The 21,085-nt window shown below is 51.8% G+C and overlaps 1 protein-coding gene across 1 annotated transcript in view; it reads left to right on the top strand.

Annotated features, from left to right (window-relative positions):
* The window catches only part of LOC128951053 (hydrocephalus-inducing protein homolog), a 62,701-nt gene that overhangs the window by 15,293 nt on the left and 26,323 nt on the right, over positions 1–21,085 (top strand). The window contains exons 12-34 of the mRNA XM_054296209.1: positions 336–471; positions 930–1,094; positions 1,964–2,116; positions 3,950–4,188; positions 5,252–5,504; positions 6,071–6,214; positions 7,551–7,691; positions 8,179–8,495; positions 9,623–9,724; positions 10,354–10,357; positions 11,135–11,335; positions 12,205–12,333; positions 13,215–13,392; positions 13,867–14,027; positions 14,756–14,889; positions 15,850–15,986; positions 16,625–16,746; positions 16,843–17,045; positions 17,341–17,503; positions 18,550–18,789; positions 19,042–19,228; positions 19,705–19,875; positions 20,173–20,346. Coding sequence (XP_054152184.1) covers positions 336–471; positions 930–1,094; positions 1,964–2,116; positions 3,950–4,188; positions 5,252–5,504; positions 6,071–6,214; positions 7,551–7,691; positions 8,179–8,495; positions 9,623–9,724; positions 10,354–10,357; positions 11,135–11,335; positions 12,205–12,333; positions 13,215–13,392; positions 13,867–14,027; positions 14,756–14,889; positions 15,850–15,986; positions 16,625–16,746; positions 16,843–17,045; positions 17,341–17,503; positions 18,550–18,789; positions 19,042–19,228; positions 19,705–19,875; positions 20,173–20,346 — 3,854 coding nt within the window. The remainder of the gene's footprint in view (positions 1–335; positions 472–929; positions 1,095–1,963; positions 2,117–3,949; positions 4,189–5,251; positions 5,505–6,070; positions 6,215–7,550; positions 7,692–8,178; positions 8,496–9,622; positions 9,725–10,353; positions 10,358–11,134; positions 11,336–12,204; positions 12,334–13,214; positions 13,393–13,866; positions 14,028–14,755; positions 14,890–15,849; positions 15,987–16,624; positions 16,747–16,842; positions 17,046–17,340; positions 17,504–18,549; positions 18,790–19,041; positions 19,229–19,704; positions 19,876–20,172; positions 20,347–21,085) is intronic.

Below are 21,085 nucleotides of genomic sequence, written 5' to 3'. Positions count from 1 at the left end.
GCCTGTGGTGAAAAGCACCTCTGCTCACAGCCCAGCACGGTCCTGGGCCCTTTTCTAAAGGGACCAGGAATGATATCATTTATTGGCCTGGGTGTTGGTGCTTGAGGTGGAACAAATTTCCCGAGGGCCCCCTCTTCCTTCTTCCTGCAAGAGATGGAGTTGTGCTGGTTGTAGCCACCGTGCATTGGTTTGGGACACACCAGGCAGCCTGCTGAGAGTCAGGGTCTGGTTCTGTTCATGACCAATGTGTTCTGCTCCATTTCACAATCTTTGGGGGTAAATGTTCTCCATTCTCTCAGTATCTCTGATTCCCTTGGGGTCATCTTTTTGCCCAGATGTGTCGTTCCTGAGCTGAATGTGTTCCCCATAATCCTGCCGTACCGTGAGTGCCTCCTGAAGGTGCCATATGAGAGGAAGCTCTTTGTTACGAATTCCACCAGCCTTCCTGGCTGCTACGGGCTTATTCCCCAGGTTTGGCATCACATCCACCTGCTCCTTCAAATATTATTGGGGAGATTATTAGGGGAAAAAGGGTTTGGATAAGACCTTGCTGGTTTCTGTTCAGTCTTAAAGATCTGCTGAGAACTGGATCCTACCTGAATGTAAACTTTAGGATGCAGGTTAACCTCCCAAGGAAACAGTTTATGTTCTAGTCTTCAGGGTGTTTTCTTGTGGGAGATCTTAGATGGTTGTGAAAAGCTGCTGCATCCACAGACACCAGTGCCTGTGCTGGCAGCCTCCTTGCAGGATCCCCTGGGAGTGCTAAGCCTACAATTCTTGCAGCTTGTTTGTGCCTTTTACCTTTGTCCTGAGGAGTTTTAAACATGTGTGTATGTTTAAAACATACACACATGTTGTGGTGGATGTTAAGGAGTCTAAAGTTTCTTCAGAGGTCCCTCTGAAGTTGCATTTCATTCTGTCCCTTCCAGAAACGCGAGGAGGATTCTCCTGTGCTCTACAGCAGCCCCAAGCCCTGTGGGATTGTCCAGCCTTACAGCACTGCAGAGATCCCAGTTATAATCGAAGTGCAGACAGTGGGCGAGCATCGCACCAACATTCTCGTCGGCGTGTTCGGGGATGCGAGACACCCACGGGTGAGTGCAAGGGGAGATGTGAGCCTGTGTGCAACTGCTCCTGGAATGGTGTACGGGGACAGGGATTCTGCCAGGGAAAACAGCCACAGGCTGCTGTGGAGAAGGACAGGAGAGATGGGTGGCACAAACAGCCCGTGCCTCATAGGTGGTGATCTCAGTGTCTGACACAGAAGGTAGTTCATCTAAGCTGGAACTGAGGGTAGTTTTAGTTAATTAATCTTTAAAATGCTGTTAACTTTGGAAACATCTGTTTTAAAATATCATCTCTCTCAGCACAAAAGAAGATGTCAGAAGACTTCTGGGAACCTTGAGCTTTCTGTAAAAGAAAGGAAAGCTGGCATTTGAAGAGTGGTTGCAAGGATTTAAACTGATACTAAAACATAAGGAAATGATGATGCCAACTTCCCTGGATGGCACCAAACATCTGAACCTGGGCCATTGTGGCACTGCATGTAAATCAGTGAACAGGAAGGACAGGCAGTGCAGGCTGTGCCAGAGAGCCTGAAGTTTGACAAAACAGTTGTTTTCAACTATCAGGCTGCTTACCTTAAAGAGGAGGGTTTCTCCCCACCAGAATAACCAGTTGTTTAACTGTCAGCCTGGTCTTAACTAGAGATTTCTTGCAAAGCTTTTACCTTTGGGCCAATAATTTGTAGTTTGAAAGGTTCTCTTACCTTAATCCTTTTAAATTTGGACGTGAACCTGTATTTTTCTTTTTCCCCAAAAGCCCAGCATTTTATCTGGAGTGTGGTAGCTGCCCCTAAAGAAATAACTTGAGCTGGGTTGAGCTGTTTAAGCTTTTTTAGGTTTCCCTGTTGTGGTTTGTTTTGGGTGGTTTTTTAATCTTTCTTGCCTGCTTCCTGGAACAGGGAGTAGAATTATGGAGCACTGGATGGCTGGATGAAATCTACCCAAGTCCAACTCTGTTAGAGTTTGGCAGGATCCCAGCTCTACAACCTGCTTCACAAAGCTTTACCCTCTTCAGTGAATGTCTCGTCCCTGTAACCTTCAGGGTAGACATTGTAAGTATCTGTGGGGCTGTTTTCCAGGGAAATGGACTGGTCAGTAGCAGCCATGACTTGGTTTTTAAATGCAAGATTTCCATATTGCCCTGTGTGAGAGGAGGCAAGATACTCCAATATTCCCTCTGAGCGAGGCAAGAGGAACCTGGCTCTGGAGTGGTTTTAGCTGGGGCACCCCTCAGTGAAGTCAGGTGCAAAGATGTTGGAGCAGAAATTAATCTGGGTTGTGTTGACAAGTTCTCCCTTAATTTTATCTTTTGTCTTTAGCTGTGTGTGTCACATTTTGGAGCTCCGAGATCAAGAGAAACCTGTGATCCTTTGCTCCCCAGAGCATGGATTTCACTGTGGTTTCCCTGTCCCATCTGCATTTGCTTTGTGCCAAACTGCTGTTAATAGTAGAGAGCAGGGTGTGAGGTCTGTCCTCAGACTGCTGGTGGGGAGGCAATTTTCACACCTGCTGGGGGTCAAGCCATCTGGGCTGTCCACACAAAGACAAGTGTGGGGGTTGTGCACCCCCAGCCTGTGATCTCTGTGCTATTGAAGAGCATCTTTGGGGAGCAGCTGCAGAGAAAGGCTGTTTAAGGTGTGGGGGCTGCCTTGGGCAGAAGGAGCTGGGGCTGCTCCCCTGGCAGGGGGAGCAGGGCTGGTGCAGCCAGGAAGGGCTTGTAGGCTGGGCCTGGGGCTGGCTGGGATGTCTGCTGGAGGGGGAGATCTGTGAGGGGCTTGAGGTTTGTTCTTCTTCATGCTGGGTGTGTTGAACTTGTGGAGCTGGATAAAACCTGATGCTACGGACTTGTTTGGTCTGTGGATAAAGCATCAGGCCATGTGGGAGAGTCCAGCCACAGCCTCCTGGGCCAAGGAGGAGGGGTGTGAATTTTCCTCTTGCTGCTTTCCCAACTGTTTGGGAGAGAAATGTTATTCTGAAGTGAGGGTTTTTTTCCAGGGCAGCTTTCTCTGACTCCACAATGGAGTTCTGCTTTCAGCCTCTGCAGGGAGCAGTGCACCTTGGCTGGGTGCTCATGGTGTGTAAAGGTTGGGTTTCACATGCTCCTGCCAGGGCCAGACCTGCAGAGCTGTGTCTGTACAGCTGTGCTGGTGCAAGGCCTTTCCCCCTCCTTTGGGCACCTTCCAGCTCCCTTGCTCAGTCCATGAAGTCCATGAGAAAGCAGATGACAAGAGCTCTTGGGAAGAGTGGGCCATGCCCACAGAGCACATGTTGTCCAGTTTTCTTTCTGCTTCCTGCTTTCCTGCTCTGCTAGAAGCATGTAGAGGTGACTTTTCCAAAGCAGAGGGCCCTGGGGCACCTCTCTACAGCTGATGATTGGTGGGGAGTGAGGGCTTCAGTCCTTCAGGGGGTGTTGAGAAGCACTGATGGCCCCTTGGGAAAGAATCGTTTGGTGTTGGGGTTTTGCTTACCTGGTTTTGCAGAGATACATTCTTCAGGCTCTCAGCAGTGTCCTCCAGCCATGGGGTTTCTGCAGTGGGATTTGAGCAGTCCTGACTTCCTCTGGCCTTGAGCCTTTGTGAGAGGCCAGGAGAGAGAAAGCAGCTTTCCTTGGCCCACACTGCAGAGAAAGACTGGGGAAGGAACACTCTCCTGAGGATAAGCATCCCTTGGGTTGGGCAAAACGGGGTTAATTGGGTGAGTCCCTAAAAGGAGGGGAAAATACAGGTTGTATGAACTCTGCTGTTGCCCAGTACTGTAGCTTAACTTCAGGGAGATTAAGCCTTCAGGATTAAGCCTCCCCTCTTTAGTCTTTCCTTTTCTTATATCCCACAAGACACCAGGGTGTATGGTTTCCATCCTAAATGCATATTATGCTTGTCTTACAGCTTTCCAAATCCTACTGCTTTGTTGTTGAACCCAGTGAAGGAGTGATCCCTGCTAGGGGTGAGGTTCCTGTGACTGTCACAGCAACCCTGGATGACACTGTGGGTTTTGAGGAGTCTGTCCAGCTGTTCATTAGGAACAGCCTTTGGAGCACCGTCTTTCTCCAGGCTTTTGGCATTGGCACCACAATTGTCATAGATGAACCATTTGCCCCAGAGCTCAACTTGGGATACCAATTCAGGTAGGAGATCTCTCCACTCCCACCTCTCCTCCTATCTCAACAAGGAGCAGTTTTTCTGTAGTCCTTCAGGCAAGATCTTCTTCAGTGTTCAAAGCCCTGACTGCTTCCCTAAAGGCAGAGATTCCTTTACAAACATGTGATGGGCAGTTGAGAGTTGTTAGACACCCTCAAAAGCCGCTGAAAGGGAAACCAGTTGCTAAATTGCCACAAATTGTCTTTAGTTCCAATACATTGATGTCCTGGCTTGATCAAGTAATGATCTCACAGGCTGCCCCAGAACAAAAGGTTCCTGAAATGGTGCCCAGATGAGGCAGTCCCTCCATGTGGCTGAGGAACCAAGGGAAGGAAGATCCTTTCTCTTGCCCTTGCCCTTGCCCTTTCCCAGTGGCACCTCCCAGGCAAGCAGGGGCCCTGGGAACAAAGAGACAGGAGGGTGACAACCCCCACCAGGAAGGCAGGAGCCCACAGAGCAGTTCCAGAGGCAGAGCTGCCAGCAGAGTTTGCAAAGTTCACTTCCAAACAGTTTCTAATTGCAAAATGAAGTTTCTACAAATGGCTCCCAGTGCAGAGCCAAGGCTGATATGAATGAGAGAGGCTCTGCTCCCCTGGTTTCCTCTCCTGGAGCAGGCAGATGATTTTTGCCAGCTAGCTGGGATCATCCAGAAACTGCCTCTGAGGCAGCTTTTAGGAATGTCTGCAATCCTGCTCCCACACACAGGGTCCCCAAGGGCAGCATCTCAAAGATTCAGTTTCAGTTTTGGGCACAGATTAACACAAAATACAGCAACAGTATGAATCACCCCAGAACAAACATTTTGGGGCAAAACACCACGTCCTGTTATCCTCACCTGGAAAATGTTACATTACCGTAATAAACATATTTCTCTTTGCAATAATGACATCAAAAGGGCAGCTTATCCCACACTACTTCTGGTCCACATTAAGAGCTGGAGATGAAGACAGTCTCCAAGCAATTAACACCTCCGGTTGCTGACTGGGAGCAATCTGATGACCAGGGAAATAGCTACTCCCATACTATTTTCCATCCTGCCTTCTATTCCAGCCTGGTGCCCTGTATTCGTCAGTTCAAAGTAACAAACAAGGGCCGCCGTTACCATCAGCTCTTCTGGAGTGCAGAATGCTACAGCCCACCTGAGGAGGAGGCCCAGAGTGTCTCAGCCCTCAGTAGCCCCCAGGATGATTCCCAGAAGCCCAAACGTGCCAAGCCTGCGTTTGGGGTGAAGTCACCAACGATGGGCCTGGCGCGAGGCCAGTCTGAGGACATGGTGCTGCGAGGCTTCTCCCGCATCCCACAGGTGAGATCCCCTCCTCTGGGCTTGTTCCACCGTCCCTTGACGTTTGCCTGGGGAGATGAGCAGGGGCCTTTACAAAACTGATTTAAGGCTACACGTTTCTGTGGCAGCACCAGTTGCTTTCCTTGCTGGCCACCATCAGACCAGCTGAGACTTTATTGTGATTCCACAGCTACCAAAACCCAGTGCTGATCCCAAAGCAGGGGTGGAAGGAAATATTGCTCTTTTGGGGCAAGCAGTGTTGCATGCTGAGTCAGCAGAGAAGGGCAGAGAAATAAGTTCCACTTAGGCTAGGAGCCCAAAAAGAAAGTGAATTAAACAAGTGCCAAGTGGTTTATCTGGGGTGAGCACGGAGTAAAACAAAAGCCATGTTGAGGGAGGGGGTTTCTCACAAGTGCCTTTTGTGGTTATTGGGGTGCAGTGTCACAGACAATTGAGCACAGGAAGAAAAGGGGGCAGTGACTGTAACTGTGGCAGGAATAGGGCCCATGGTGGGTGCAGAGCCAATGCAGGGCATTTTCAGGGAGCCTTGCCACTACCCACTGGTGACAAGTGACTCTTGCTTGCAGGAGGTGCAGGATTATGTGTACTGTGATACTCTCATTGGGACAGCCCTCAAGAAGGAGAGGATAATAGAAACAATCATCACCTGTGAGTTTATTCACCCCTCTATAGAAGTATCAGCCAGAGAATTCTCTTTCTATGTGGAGAAGGTAAGTCTGGATTGCATGCTGGCATTTACCAGCATGGCTGAGGGGGGTGTGTGCTTGTGTTGAAGCCCCTCTTTACCCTTCCTGAGGCACTTTGTAAAGTGAGTGAAGATGCTTTTAGAGACGAGACTGGTGTTTGACTTCCCCAAAGTAAAAGTGCAGTTCCAGCTGCAGTGCCAAGGAGATGGTGGCCACTTCCAGAGAAATGCCAGTTTCTGTGCTCACTGTAAAGGGAGGCTTTTGAGGACCCTCCAAGGCACGGTGATGTCTGTACACTGATGCTGTAGGGAAGCTGGGAAATCTGGAGATTCCTGTGAATTCCTCAGGCTGACAAGGAAAAACCCAACATCTCCTGTGTCTCTTTGCCTTCTCTGCTGTTGGCATGGATGCTTGATGGTACAGCTGTATGGTATAGCTCTGTGCATTTCCCTAAGCCTCCTCTGCTTCAAAGGATCCCAGGCATCCTGCAACTGCAGTGATGATAACACTGAGGCAGAGCAGGTGCCCTTTAGTCTCTGGATCCCAACTCCAGCATCATCTTTCTGCCTCCTGCAAGTTGTGTGAAAAAGAGAAGACGGTTAATGATTTGGTTTCTGTAGTTTCAGGCCTTTCCTCTGGTTCCCAGGCTTCCAGTGAAGTACAGAATCCCTGGAACAGGCAGTTCAGATGTAATTTAGAAGCTTTTCAACTCTCCCTGATTCTGCCTGGGTTCTGCTCAATGCCACACACACAAACTGATTTATTGCATTCTATGGCACAGCACCTGTTTGGTGCCAGTACGTGCAGAAGTTGTTTCCCAAAGTCTCTGGTTTCTCTAAACCCTGCAGGAAGCCCAGCACAATGCACAGATAGGAAGGAAGAGCCCAGGCTGCTCAGAGCTTTGAGACCACAGACACCTTGTGCCTGTAGCAGGGGCTGCAGGATACGTGGTGCAGACAAAGTGCTTTTGGAGGCTGCTAGAGCCAGGAAGGTTGTGAGAAATGACTGTCTGTGAGTGAAGATCCTCTAGTGCTGTTCTGCCCAATAGAGAGACAAAACTGGAGACAAATGGCCTGGATTCACTTTCTGCTTTAGATCTTATTCAAGCAGCCACCTCCTCTCAGGGGCCTATTCCCTCATGTGTACTTGGGAGTGTTTCTCTGTCCTCCAGAGAATGCTGTGGTTTCTAAACATGAAAAGCATCTGCTGTCAGGAAAAACCTCCTGGAAGGGTAGAAACAAATAGAAATTGCAAATAGAAATGAATGCACTCCTGAGGCTGAAAAATGTGAGCTGCAGCAGAATCAGAAGGAGGTCTGTGTCTAGTTGAGGCTGTTTTTCCCTGTCTCCTGTTTCCATAGAAACCCAGTGATGTCCTGAGGCTGCAGTACCAGCCTTTGTCTTTAAAAAACACCTGCCTGCTGCCACTGGACCTCATGCTGGACTTGGAGCAGCCGTTCCAGGTCTGTGATGAGGAGAAGCAGCCCCTCCCAGTTGGCCAGGTGAGCAGCCCTGGACTCCCCCAGTGGGGTCTGGAGAGGAGGGATGTGGGTGTACCTTTCTCTTGGGAGCTCCTTGAGTCTAGAAGATAATTCTGTAGCATCAGCAGTGGGCTGGCCTGGGCTGCATCAGCAAAGCTGCTGAAAGAATCAAAATCTTATCTGAATTGTGAAGATCCATCCTGGCTTTAAGGCACAGGGAGAAGGGAGCAGGCAGCTTGGTCTGGGCAAGGCATGCAGTAAAGGTGTCTCCTGGAAAGCATGCCAGCTCTCCAGCAGCCACCCCCTTGGATTGGGGCTGAGCACAGCAACGGGAGCCTGAGGGATCCTGGACTGGAGTGTGGTGCCTGCAGTCAGACCCCTGCTGTAGAGAGATGAAGCATGAACTGAGGAGCCCATGCTGGGCTCACTTGGAGCATTTACTGTTTGCTGCTGCCAGGCCTTGGGACCTCATCCCACAGGTGATTAATTACTGCTCATCTCCTTGCAGCCTGTGAGAGTGGATGTAGGGGAGACCTGCCATCTCTACATCGTGTTTGACCCAGCTTATGAACTGGATTTTAAGAGCTGGAAAGAAGAAAAGGTTCTGAAGATAGACATGGTCAGGGGCCATCCTTTTGTGGAGCATATCAGCCTTCAGGGAGAAGTGCACTTCCCAAATCTCCAAATGCAGCCCAGCTCCCTGGAGTTTGGCTGCATCAGGGTTGGCACTGAAGAAGTGCGTTCCCTGGAGATGAGCAACTGCAGCCCACTGCCCGTCCAGTACCACTGGTCATTCCAGTCCGACAGCGAGGTGACCAGGTTTAGGTATGTGCACTTTGCCCTCCCCCTCAAGCTCTTCTTGCTGGAGTCCTGTTTGTACTTGGCAAACAACAAAGCTGTTTGCCTGGGGTCTGACAAATGACACTGAGCAGCTGTGTGCTCAGGCTGGATGCTCAGGGAATAGGTTTTCCACCAGTTTGATGCTGCATAGCCCCCAGAGTGGTTTCCTTTGGGAAGGAAAGCTGGGGTGAAAGCTGCTTTCTCAGACCTCTGTGGCCTGAGGCCATGTCCACCTTGATGAAGGGCTCCTAGTCCCAGCTTCCACAGTGCTGCTGGAGGCCTTTCTGGCCCCTCTGCTTTTGGATGGGTCCTCTCTGCAGGAGCTGCTCTCTGCTCCTTGCCTTCCTCCCTTGCATTGTGCTGGAGGATGCCCAGAAGGTCCCAAGACCAGAGAAAGAGCCACTTAGCACCAGGGATCATAGAGCTACAAGTTACTGCCGCTGGCCACTGAGGTTTGCTGTTATGTTATTTTCCAGACATGAGCTTTACCCACCTAAATTCAAACTTCAACCACCAAAGGGGAAGGCAACTTATTTGGATCACGCAGCATCTCGATGGAGACACTTCAAGATAAGACATGAGGAGACAGCCAGAATGCTGAAAACAATGCAGGATTTTAACCAATCTTTAAGAGACAAGGTAGATTTTCTTCTACTGCTTGTGTTTCCTCCCCAGCCTGCCACCATCAAGTCATGCTCGTGCTGACCTCCCTTTTTGCTGCCCTGCTGTCCTGTGCCCTGCCAGTGGGCTGGGCAGCAGGGCCAGTGGCTGGACATGGGCTGTGTGGGAGGGAGAAATAGGAGAGTTTTCCTTGGAGAAGCTCGCTCAGATCCAACAGACCTGTGTTGAGTGTGGGATTTTTTGCCTTTACAATGTAAGATGAGGCTTTTATCTGCATCATCATGGTAAGGCCTCCAGCTTCCTTCCCAGAGCCATCTGGGATGATCCTGATCTCCATGGAGCCTCTTCCCAAGGCAGCCAGACTCCTGTTTGCAGGGCTCTGCTTTCACCCAGAGCTGCTATTGCACTGCTGGCCCTGAAGCTCTTACAAACTGAGACTTTGCAAAGTGGCTGTCTCTTCCTCCTAGCATAGAAAATGGCTTGTTTTTCAGGTGCAAGCAGCACAAATTCCTGAATACCCTCGCCTCCAAGTGGGGTTTGAGGGAGTCAGTTGCTCCGTGGACGTACCGCAGACTTCCCTCGAAGCGCAGGAGGTAAGAGGGAATGTGTCTCACTTGCACACTGTCAGTGTGGCAAGCAGGGCTGCAGCTCCCAGTGCCACTGGTGTGTTGTAGTGTGTCATTAAGTTTTTTGTATTGCTCCCCCATTTGGTGTATTGTTTCCCCCCTTTTCCAATGTAAAATGGTTCTGCCCTCCCTAGTTTTCCCGCCTTAGCCCTCCTGACAGTTTTGTTGCTATGGTTACCCCTGCCCCTGGTTTTGTCAGTCAGTTAAGTTATGTAATTTCTCCTCCCGTATTTCTCCTTATAAGTAAACTTTTTCTCCTCCCTGGGCCCAGTCAATCACCCCCCACTCCTCCTAGTTTTCGAGAACCTTCTTCTCTCTGGGGGTTGTGGTTGGCTGTGGTCCCGGGGCCCCTCCTTTACTCTGTATTTATTGGATGTTTCTGTATGCCCATCATGTTAAGTTCCTCCTTATACCCTTCCCTATTGGTCTGCTGTGAATCCCTCCCTTATCCACCCCCTGTCTTTAAAACCCTGTCTCTCCTGGCCCTCGGGGCCATTTTGCTGGTTGGTGTCCTTCCTGGTTGGTGCCTCCATGACATCGAATAAACCGACCTTCACCCCCAGCAAGGTGTCCGACTCCTTTTCTCGTCCCGTCAGCGCCGTGAGTTCCAGTCCGCAATCCAGCCCAGCCTGAGGCCAAGACGCCAAAGGGGGTTGGCTTTCCATGCAGCTGGGGTGTCGGCCACAGACCATCAGCTCGCCGGACTTTGCCTTAGTGGCCGCTTACGCACCGCTGCACTGGTGGCCCTCAGCATTGGCCACAGAGGGGCCTCCCATCCCTGCAGGCCCATCACAAAGTGCTGCTGGAGCAGCTGGTAGTTGGAGAGGCTGTGCAGGACACCTTGTAGGGCTGCCCAAGGACACTTTGCAGCACCTATGGAGGGCCCTGCTCTCCCTGGAACTCCTCAGGTGGCCCATAGGAAATTTTTGCAGGAGCTTTTGCTGTAGCACCTTGAGAAAGCAGCATTTAAATCAGAGAGAGGGGAAGAGCCGCAGGAGTCAGATGAGCTGGGCTGGAGTCCTTTGCTCAGCTCCAAGAGCTCTTACTCTGCGTCTCCTCCTTTTCTAAAAGCAGTAAGAAATGCTTTTTAAAGGCAAGTTGTGCATCAGAGAGAATTTCTACTGCCAGGAGACATCCCAGTTCACTTTCCTGTAATGTACTAATTAATGCATTGATCTGTGAGTATGGGAGAAGATTTTCCCCATGGTCCCTCCACTGGTCAGTGGCAGGGATGCAGGATGAGATGAGGGTGATTCTGGCAGTGTTTGGGGAATAGGCCCCTCCAGGTACAGCTGCACTTTGCTCCAAGATGCTCTTCTGCATCCATTGCCATGCTCAACAGCTCAATCTCTCCTGTCTTCCATCCAGGCTTTCAGTATCCTGCCAGTGTCAGGTGTGCTGCAGCCAGGAGAGAGCCAGCAGGTCTCCTTCACCTTCTGTGGCCACCTCAACACCATCGCCGATGTCACGGCGCTGTGCCACGTGGAGGGAGGCCCCACCTACGAGGTGCTGGTGACCGGGGAGATCTCACATCTCAGCTACCTCGTGAGGCCCCAGGAGATCAACTGTGGCTTACAGGTACCACACACATCCCTGGCACAGCTCCTTGCCTTGGCACCACGGCCAGCGGGTTCCTGCCCACCTCGCTCCAGGGCTCCCTGCCCTTCCCAGCCCCTTTGTTGGCTCTGGGGCTTGGAAGTCCAACCTTTGAGGGACACATCTGGCATCCAAGCTGCTGTAAAATGGCCATCTCCAACCCTCTCCACAATGCTGGGAATGCCTCTTTTTCAGGGCACCTAACACTGCCTCCTGGGGCAGGCAGGGGCCCAGTGGGGATGCTCTGAGGGGTGTGTCCCTGAGACATCCCTCTGCTGGTCCACTCCTAAAGCCTGACCTCCAAGGAGATGCTCTTGTCTAAAGCTCTTGCTTAATCCACACAATGATCAAGGAAAGAAGTTGGGCTTCCAGTCACTACAGTTGGAGAGACTGTCCCAGAATAATCCCCACTTCACTCTCTTCCAGTCAAAAGCCCACAGATATTCCCAGCTGCTGGCTCTGTCTGTGTTGCCCTGGGTGACTCCCTTGTTGCATCCATGTTGCTTGCCAGTACTTGCATGCAGGTGCCTTTTCTCCTGGAATGCCTCAGTGCTGTCTCTGTTTCTCCTGGCTGTTGGTGACCCCTCAGAGGGCAGAGGAGGGCCTGTGTCCCCTGGTTCATTTATTGCTGGCCCTCACGTGGTTGTTACCACAGCTCTGTGTGCTGCCAGAGCTCCCTGGTGCTGTGCAGGTGCCCTGTGCCTGGGCGTTCCCCAGGTTCCCAAGTGCCCCTATCTCCTCTCTGGTCCCTGCTCCCATGATGTGTCGGCTTTCAAACCCAGGAGGGAGAAAGGAGATTCTCAGCAGCAGGCCCAGGTCTGTAACTTCCCTCTCCTGTGCCTTCTCTCCAGATGTTTAATGAAATTCGTCACAGCAATGTCACCCTGGTGAATGGTGGCAAGATTGAACTCAACTGGGTGCTAAACCCCAGCCCTGCAGATAAGCGTCTGCCTGGTGTGTTTCTGGTCAACCCCACCACTGTAAGTAGCACAAGTGACTGAGCCCAGCCCTGTGTCAGGAGAGTGTGAAAGGGAAAAAGAAAGGGGGGAGGTGGGGAAGGGGGAAAAAAGTCAGAGGGGAAGAGCCCAAACCCAGCCATGAGAGAGACAGGGCTGTAAGCAATTTCTGCTGGGGCCAGAGAAGGTCAAACAAGTGCTCTCCTGACAGACTCCCCCAGGGCCTTGGCTGGTGGGTGGCTCTGCTGTCAGAGGCGACACCGGCGGGAGGCACAGGTGTGTGGGTCACTGTCCTGTCCTGCTGTAAGGGGAGCAGAGGAGAATTCTTTTTGATAGATTTCTCAGATGAAAATAAGGCACAAACGCAGCAAGTGTTGTATCTGAAAACTGTTTGTTGATAAAGAAAGGGCATGGTCCCGACCAGAGGGGGGACAGAAAAGAGAGAAAATGAGAAATGGAGAGAGCAACAGTGGACAGGGACAGAGCGTCACCGCTAGAGCCCTGAGGCGCTGTGTCAGCTCCTGCTCAGCAGATGGAGCGTGTGCAGTTTTCCTAGTCCTGGTCATTTGTAACTTTTCAACACATTCAACAGGTTTCCATTCCTTCATTGGTTAAATGTTAATATTGCAACAACTCTTCACCAACATTGCTAACACAACACAACATTCTCATTAAAAGAGCTGTAAACTTTAGCAAAACTTCTTTTACAAAAGTCATCATTATAAAACACATCATATTTACTCTAACAATTGTGAAAGCCAATACTGTAATATATTTATCATGAAGGTGATGTGGTCTGATGGTTTCTTCTAGATGAGAACCTGTCTCCTCAGCCTATCTGTCCCCCGAGCCATCCCCCATCAAACACTCTGATGCATTCCCTCCCTCTTCTCCCGTCCCTGCAGGGTTCCCTTGCACCTGGCAAGAAGCAAGTGCTGAAATTCTCTTACATGCCAGGATTACCAGGAGCCTTCAGCAGGACTTACCAGCTTAAAGTGGGTGACCTGGAACCAGAAAATATCTGCCTGAAAGGAGAAGCATCCTTTCCCATGATCAGTCTGGACCTGCCCTGGAACATCAGAGGTGGGCACTGCCTGTCTGCCCCCAGGAAGGGCCCCTCTGGTTTTGTTCCCTACCGTGTGCCCATAGGGCAGCTCATGGCAACCTCCACCGAGCCTGGAGGGTTGCAGGACTCCCAGATCAAGTCAAGCCCCCTGGTTGCTTCATGAGTCTTGAGCAGAGGATCCCATGTGGACTTTGTCCCAGGAACCAACCTGCAGAGCCTGCCAGCTCATCTGGCAGGGTCCTGAAGGACGATGGCTAGAGTGAAAGGCTTGGGGAAGCTGTAAGAGAGGCTGGCAGGGCTTCTGGCAGGGTTGGATCTGTGTGACATTGCAGGGGATGAGATTCAGAGAGGAGCAGCAGCATCCACTTTCCATGGATGTCTTGAGGGATTTCTTTCTGGAAGAAACCAGTGTTGAGAGGCGGGGACTTCCCAGCTTAAATGGGACTGGCACTTTGCTCACCCTTCTCTTTGTGGATGCTTTCTTCCTTCAGGAAATGAAAAATATGAGAAGACACTGAAACGGCTCGTAAAACGCCGGCAAATATTCGATCCCAGCTATAAATCAGTTGTTCTGAAGAAGCCTCAGAGCCCAAAGACTGAGACCTTGAAGACTCGGGACCTGCAGCCCAGCGTGCTTGCCTCTGGCACTGTAGTAAGAACAGCTGCAGCCCCGTTTGGCACAGGCCACCCTCTCCATGTCACCTGAGCCCCTTGCAGCCCACAGCAGCTTCCTGGTGCCCTGATGACACTTGGGACCTCCCTGCCCACTGACAACCTTGTGTCACCTCAGCATTGCCCCTAGGGCTGCCACGCTGGTCATGGTCTCCTCTGGGGCTGCACCAGCTTCCTGGCTGCCCCAGGGAGAGATGCTGAAGGCCATGCTCCAGGGATGGAGTTGATGGTGCTTTGAAGGAGATGCAGGTCATTGCTGGGGAGTTCATTGTTCCCAACCCTTGCCCTGCCAGATTTACAGACCTTAACAGCAGCTGCCAGATTGTGCCCTGGGGCTGTGCTGGAGGTGCTCATCTCCACGAGGCACCAGCTTGGTGCCAGTTCCCTTTCGAGACAGCTTCTGTCCAAGCTGCCTTGGTACAGGCTGGGGGCAGGCAAGTATCTGGAGCTCTGGAAGGTTCCTGGCTTGTCGGTCTGCCTGGCCAGATCAGCTTTGCTAACAGTGTCTGGGCAGGCAAAGATGCTGGAGTTACTTCCCTGGAGATGAGGTCCTGGCTAAGAGAGCAGGAGGTGTCACAGGCACTGAGCAGCCAGACAGGAGGACCCCACACCCCCTCCCAACAAGAGTGGGCTGGGGTCATTTCTCAGGTGCAAGCTGGGCTTTGGGAAGGACCTTTGCTAACCAGCCACTGTCTTCCCTTTCTTCAGTCAGACACTCAGCTGCAGATAAAGATGATCAGGATGCTGATAGAGAAGGCTGCTTTGGAGCTGCAGCAAATTCTTCCATCCCATCCCCTGAAGAGCAGGTTCCCTGACAAGGAGCTGTGCCAGAGTCTTGTCAAGTGAGTAGGGACTCCCACCCCATCTCCAGGTGCCCCTGGGTGGGAACACCCAGCCATGTCCCCTTCTCCTGAGAGCTCCCTGTGTCTGCAGAGCTGGGAACAGCCTGGACTCCAGAAAGGCTCTGGTCCTGGTGGCTGTGACACGCTGCATGTGAGCAGCAGAGTGTCCTCCCTTCCCCAGCACCACGCTGAGCTTTGCACTGCTCAGCTCCCCACAGGTGTGGGGTTCTGTCCCTAGAGCTGGGGGACCCAGTGCAGACCTTCTAGCCCTTCCAGACAGCATAGATTCTGTCCCTGCTGCCTAGCTCTGAAAGAGACAACTCCCAGCTGAGGTCTTGCTTCCAACTAACAGCTGGGCAGCTGTGACACTGAACAAAAGGAGAAGGGAACTGCACGTGTCAGCAAACCCTTTAAAACCTAACATCAGATGATTTGGATCCTGGTGGGGTGGCAGGGCTTATCTAGGTGACTTGGCCTGTCCCTTTGCACCATCATGATGCAGCACAAGCACGGGGGCTTCAATTCAGGAAGGAGATGCTCTGCAGAGCAGCTCATGTGGTCTGGTTGCAGAGCAATGAAGATTTCCTGTGCAGGCAAACCTTATTCCTAGACTCCAAAGCAATTTCAGGCTCAGGCTGTACACCAGGCTAGGCAGTTCCACTGAGAGCAGTGGAGGCCCAGTGGACTCACCTAGAATGGCTTTTCATGGCAGACGAACTGTGGCCAGTGTCCATTTTAAACTAATTTTATTTTCAGGTACCATTAGTAGCTGATCAAACCTAGGACCTGCACTCCTCCTGACTTCCCAAAGTTATTGCCAGGTGGTCAGGCCATGGGTTTCATGGGCTTGAGCTGAGTTTTGACAGCAGTGAATAGAGAAATAGCCACTTTATTTGTATCCTCCATCCACTTGGATGTGTAGCCAGGCTGTGGTTTAAGGACTGTCCTTATTCCTTGCAGAGTTGAGCTGCTCGAGTATGTCCTGGATATGGGCCCTGTCCTTAAGGGTTACACTGAGTCACACTCTCTGAAGATCACCAACCCTGGGCAGATCCATGTGTCCTTCCAGGTCGATGTATCTGTCCTGCAGGACACAGGTAAGCAGTGCTGGAGACACTTCCTGTGCCCTTGAAGGAGGTGTCTCAGACAGATTAGCTTAAGCCCCTGAACCTGGGGAGGTTTCTGAGCTTTTTCTTCTCAGTGCCCCTGCTGGGAGCTGTAGAGGCAGAACTCTCCTGGCCAGCCATGCCCAGGGACCTGGCCTGCCTGTGACTGCCCTAACGCTTCAGTGCAGGGGCCAATGGTGACCATCACCCTGGTCACCTCTCAGCATCTTCCACCCTTGGCTCCCACAAGCAGCAAGTTTCTTTGGACACTCTGTGGGCTTGTTTTGCCAACCAGTGGGGTCTGCTGTATTTTGGAAGTGCTTTGTTTGGAGTTCACACAGGTTCCCAGCACCTGTATTCAGCCTTTACTGAGGAAGCAGCCTGTGAGATCCTCTGGTGGATCAAAAGAGGTTTCCAAAAGAGGCCTTGAGGCAAGGCTGCCCTTCCATCACACAGTGGCTCGCTGTGTCTGAAGGGTGTTCAGGTGCACTCTTAAGATTTTGTCCAGGTCACAGCACAGCGTGGGGCTTTTGCCACACCTCTCAGCCAGGACACCTGTAAGGCCTAAATGCTTGTACACATTTTGTGTTTTGTGTGTATCTCAGCGGCTTTGTGTTCATCTGTTCAAGGTTTCAGTGTGAGCCTGGACCAGATGATTTGCCTGCCCCCCAACAACAGCGTGGACTTCGACGTGCGCTTTGAAAGTGCCCACAAGCCGTATGGTGACGTGGAAGTGGTGCTGCCCATAGAGGTACCACAGCTCTTGGGGCAGGCAGCAGGCTGGGCACAGCAGCAGATGTCACCTGCACTGTCACATTGCTCTGCTGAATTCTCTGTCCTTCTCCAGGTGATAGAAGGCCCTATGTACAGCATCCGCATCCGTGCCACTGTGTTGGAACTGTCACTCACCCTCTCCAAGAACAGATTGCAGTTCTCTGACATCGTTGTTGGGGACTGCCAGGTTAATACCATCCGACTCTTCAACTGGTTCCGAGTACCCTGCAAATGGTTCATTGCTTCCAACAAGCCTGCTCTGAGGGTAAAGCACAGGCGACATTGAACACAGAACTTGGTTGGGTTTTCTTTGTGACTCTTGCCCTTTCTGCTCTGTGGCTGCTTGAGCACTTGGGTCTACAGTGTGTTTGAGGAAACTTCTGAGGGTCTAGATCAAGGCTGGTTTGCCTTAACCTGTTCCATTAGCTGATGCTTTGCTTTGCTGCCATCTTCACCCATTCCTCCTCCTCCTCTGAGGACACTAGTTCCCTATCTGCCTGCCCTGTCTACAGGGCTTCCCTCCAGCTCTGGGCTTTGGGGCCACACTTGGTTTGGCTGTGGGTGCTCTCAGCACCGTGTCAGTGTCTCAGAACATGAGGAGACCTCACATTATTGATTTCTGTGCCCAGAACAATCAGCACGAGCCCTGTCCCTTTGACGTGACGCCCTCCAAAGGAACCCTTGATCCAGGAAAGTGGCAGAACTTGCATATCCAGTTTACACCTGAGGAGGAGGTGAGATTGGCGGGTGTCAGCCCAGGAGGCCTGTCAGGGCTATCTGGAAATGAGGGCCTGGTGCAGAGAGTGTGGTAGGAGCTCTGCCTTCACAGGGAGCTTTCTGCAAACCCCGTACTCAGCGTGGCTCAGTTCACCCCACAGAGCACTCCCGTGAGATGTGCTTTGAAATGCCCACAGGGAGCTTGCACAGAGAGCACCAGGGCTCTGAGGCTGCCTCTTGGCACATGGGGGGGATGTGCCCAACTCCCCTCAGCCTGCCCCTTGCCTGGCTGTATTTGCAGCTGTGACACTCAGTGCAGAGCAGCTGCCCACTCACAGAGGATAATCCTGGAATGGCTCATCCTGCTGCAGGACTGACAGACCAAACAGCCACCACCCACCTTCCTGGGCACGGCAGGACAGTCACCTGTAGTGGGGTGCTGCCAGCAGTCCCTGGGGCTCTGGCCTGCCTGCACATTCCTGTGCAGCTGGGGATTCAGCTCAAAGGACAAAGCATTCCCAAAAGTGGTTTGCCTGTGGCTGCTGGGTCTTGGAAAGTGGCAGTGTGTACCAGCATGGACACAAGTGCTTCTGTGCCCACACACACTCCCAGGGATCTTTTAATTGCTCAAGAAATGTAACCATCTTGTGTCTGGCTTGGACCAGAGCCAAACACTAAGCAGAGAAGATGACCCTTATTTCTGGCCAGCAAGAGCTCATTTGCCTCTCTCCTGGAGCTGGTGTTTGCCTGATGCAGCAGTGCCAGGACTGTGTCTGGACACTGTAACCCTGAGGGCCTTTCCCATGAGCACTGCACTCCTGCATGACTAGGTGAAAATGTCTGACAGTCCACTGTAGATCCATCTGATACCCAGTTACAGTGCACACCAGCATTCATCCCAGTTACTCAGACCCAGACTACTACAGATGCTCTAGTCCCTAGCATAAGTAAATATCTGGTTTCCATTCACCTTGGAGGGACTGATAACACCAAGCATTGCTGTATTTGGGGTCTTGTCATCTGAGACTTCATGGATGAGTTTTCTGCGCTTTCCTCTTTTCAGAGGTCTTACAAGAATGAGCTGGAGCTTATCATTTGTGGGAGCAGCAATCGCTTAAAGCTGCACCTCTCAGGACAAGGTCTGGAGCCACGGTTGGAGTTCAGGCCCCCAGCACTAAAGATGGGATGGATGCTGGTGGACAGCGATGGGGTGGAGGCCACAGTGGTGGTGAAGAACCCATGCAACTTCCCCATTGAGTTTTACTCCCTGGATTTTGATGAGCAGTACCTTGAGGAGGAGAAGGTGAGAAGTCTGGTCCCCATGTACACGCTGCCCAAGCTTCACAGCACTCCAGCATTCCCAGGCTTGTGCCAGGGAGATGGAGGCAATCCTCAGGGCAAAGCCAGCTCTGCTGACATGCTGTGGGAGGACCTAAACTAAATAGTTTGTGTTGTTGGGAGGAAGGGAGGAGACAGAAAATGGGTTTGTTGAGTCTGTGTGATGAAAGGCAAGAAAAGGAATCTTGTGTATGGCTTCTCTTCCCTCCACACACAGATCCTGCGGATGGCAGTGGGGTCTGAGTACCAAAAGAGCTTTTTTCTGCCTCCACGTGCCGTGGGTGAGACACTGCCTCCAGAGGTGCTGCAGGACCATGGAGCACAGTGGAGGCCAAAGGCTCAAGAGGCAGAGCTCAAGGCCAGGGCTGAGGCTGAGGCCAAGGCCATGGGCAAGGCAGCAGCAGGTCAGAAAACAGTGAGGGTTTGGTGGTGTCTGTTTTGCCTGTGGTCACAGCAGGGACTCCAGCCCATACACCCTGAACTCTCTGTCACCTTGCTCTCCAGGGAAAGCCCGTGCTTTTAGCAGCTGCCTGTTCCCCAGCTTGGTGGAGGAACTCTTGGCTGAAGGGCTGTGGCATCCTCTTCCAATCCTGAGTGCAGCCAAAGCAAGCTCCTATCTGCCTGCCATAGACTGGGGAAATAATCAGGATATTTCCTTGTGTCCCTTAGCCACAAAGACTAGGGCTGGATGAGTTCCTCAGCCAAAAGGACCAGGTCTAATATCACTGGCTCTTTTATATTTGCACCTTCCTAGCTGCAAAAGAACAATCTCATCTTTCTTTCACCGAGTCTCATTTCCTGGGATCTGAGGGGATGGGGAGGATGGTGAGGATCAAAGGTAGGCAGGAGGCTGACTTTTCCTCCTGGTTTTGCACTGCAGCACATCACAGAGCTGTCCCATTCTGTCCTGAGTCCATGGTGAAAGAGGCTGGGAATCCTGTCTCTCGGGCTGTCCTGCGCCACCTGGGCATTGACCCGGACTCAAGGAGGTGCGAGGCGCAGCCCCACCAAGGAGGGATGGTTGTCATCATCCATGGGCCGCCCCGGGCAGGTACGTGAGCTGCAGCCCAGGGCTGCAGGGAGAGGGACAAGCAGGGGGAACACGTCCTGGTGGGCCACGGTGCTTAAGGCAAGTCCTCAGCTGAACGGGAGGTGGAGATGATCCACTTGGCTCTAGAATTCAGAGTTTGCATCCACGCTGCAGCTGCCTCCCTCATGGCCTCCCCTGGAGCGACACTTGCTTTCCCACTGTCATTTTAACTTTGAAATTTGTTGGAGGTTTTCCAGGGCCTGTCCCTGCAATGCCTCCTGTGCCAGTGTCACCAAGCAGTCCTCCTCTCTCTCTCAGGAAAGACAGAGATAGCAGCAGGCCTGTGTCAGTATTACGACGCTGCTTACGTGTCCATCGACACCGTGGTGAAAGAGGCCATGGCCAAGGACGGGAGCCCAGCGGGGCTCCGTGCCCGGGAGCTCTGCACCCAGGCTGCCCTGGAGCTGGAAGGCAAAGACGAAGGTGATGCTGGTAAGGAGAAATGCTGGTAAGGACCCAGGGCCAGTACTTGAGAAACCCACCACCACTGTCCACTTCTGCTTACTCAGAGCAGCAGTTTTTCAGTCCTTGGGTTTCTCTTAGGGAACACGGGTGAAGTGCATCACTGGCTTGCCAAAAAAATGAAATCAATTTTAAGGGCTCAGAAAAAGGTTCTTTTATAGCCCCCTTTGCTGCCTTTCTTGCACATGTTCATTTTTCTAGGGGTACCAACTGCCCAGGAAGTTTCATAGAAGCCTCCAGTCTCACATGGAGAACAGCCCAACGAGCTGTGTAACCTGGCAGTGGGCATAGGTAAATCTCTGGAGAAAAGAGCTCATCTAGGGCTGGTAAAGCATGCCTTTCTCTTTCCCAACTATTTTATATTTCCTCAAAGCTGAATTGAGCCTTCTTCTTATGAAGGCTGAACAAGGAAAAAGCCTTCTGAAGTGGCTCATTGAGCACAAGAGGACTGACTATGCATGTAACCTTGCAAACGAGAGGAAGGGAAGGACAGCCTCCCAGAGGAATTTCCAATGAGAGACATGCTCCAGATGAGCTCTTTTCTCCAGAGAGTTACCTATGGCCATTGTCAGGTTACAGCTCGTTGGGCTGTTCTCCATGTGAGACTGGAGACTTTTATGAAACTTCCTGGGCAGTTGGTGCCCTGAGCTCTGCAGGGTGAGGCCAGACCTGGCTCGGTGCAGGGGGAAGTTTTGCAGTGCTCAGTTTT

Source organism: Melozone crissalis, unplaced genomic scaffold (assembly GCF_028551555.1).
Source record: "Melozone crissalis strain CALT ecotype California unplaced genomic scaffold, PUWL_Pcris_2 ptg000007l_1, whole genome shotgun sequence".
NCBI classification, from domain to species: Eukaryota; Metazoa; Chordata; class Aves; order Passeriformes; family Passerellidae; genus Melozone; species Melozone crissalis.
Note: the sequence above shows the minus strand (reverse complement) of the source record. Positions and strands in the feature narration are given on the sequence as shown.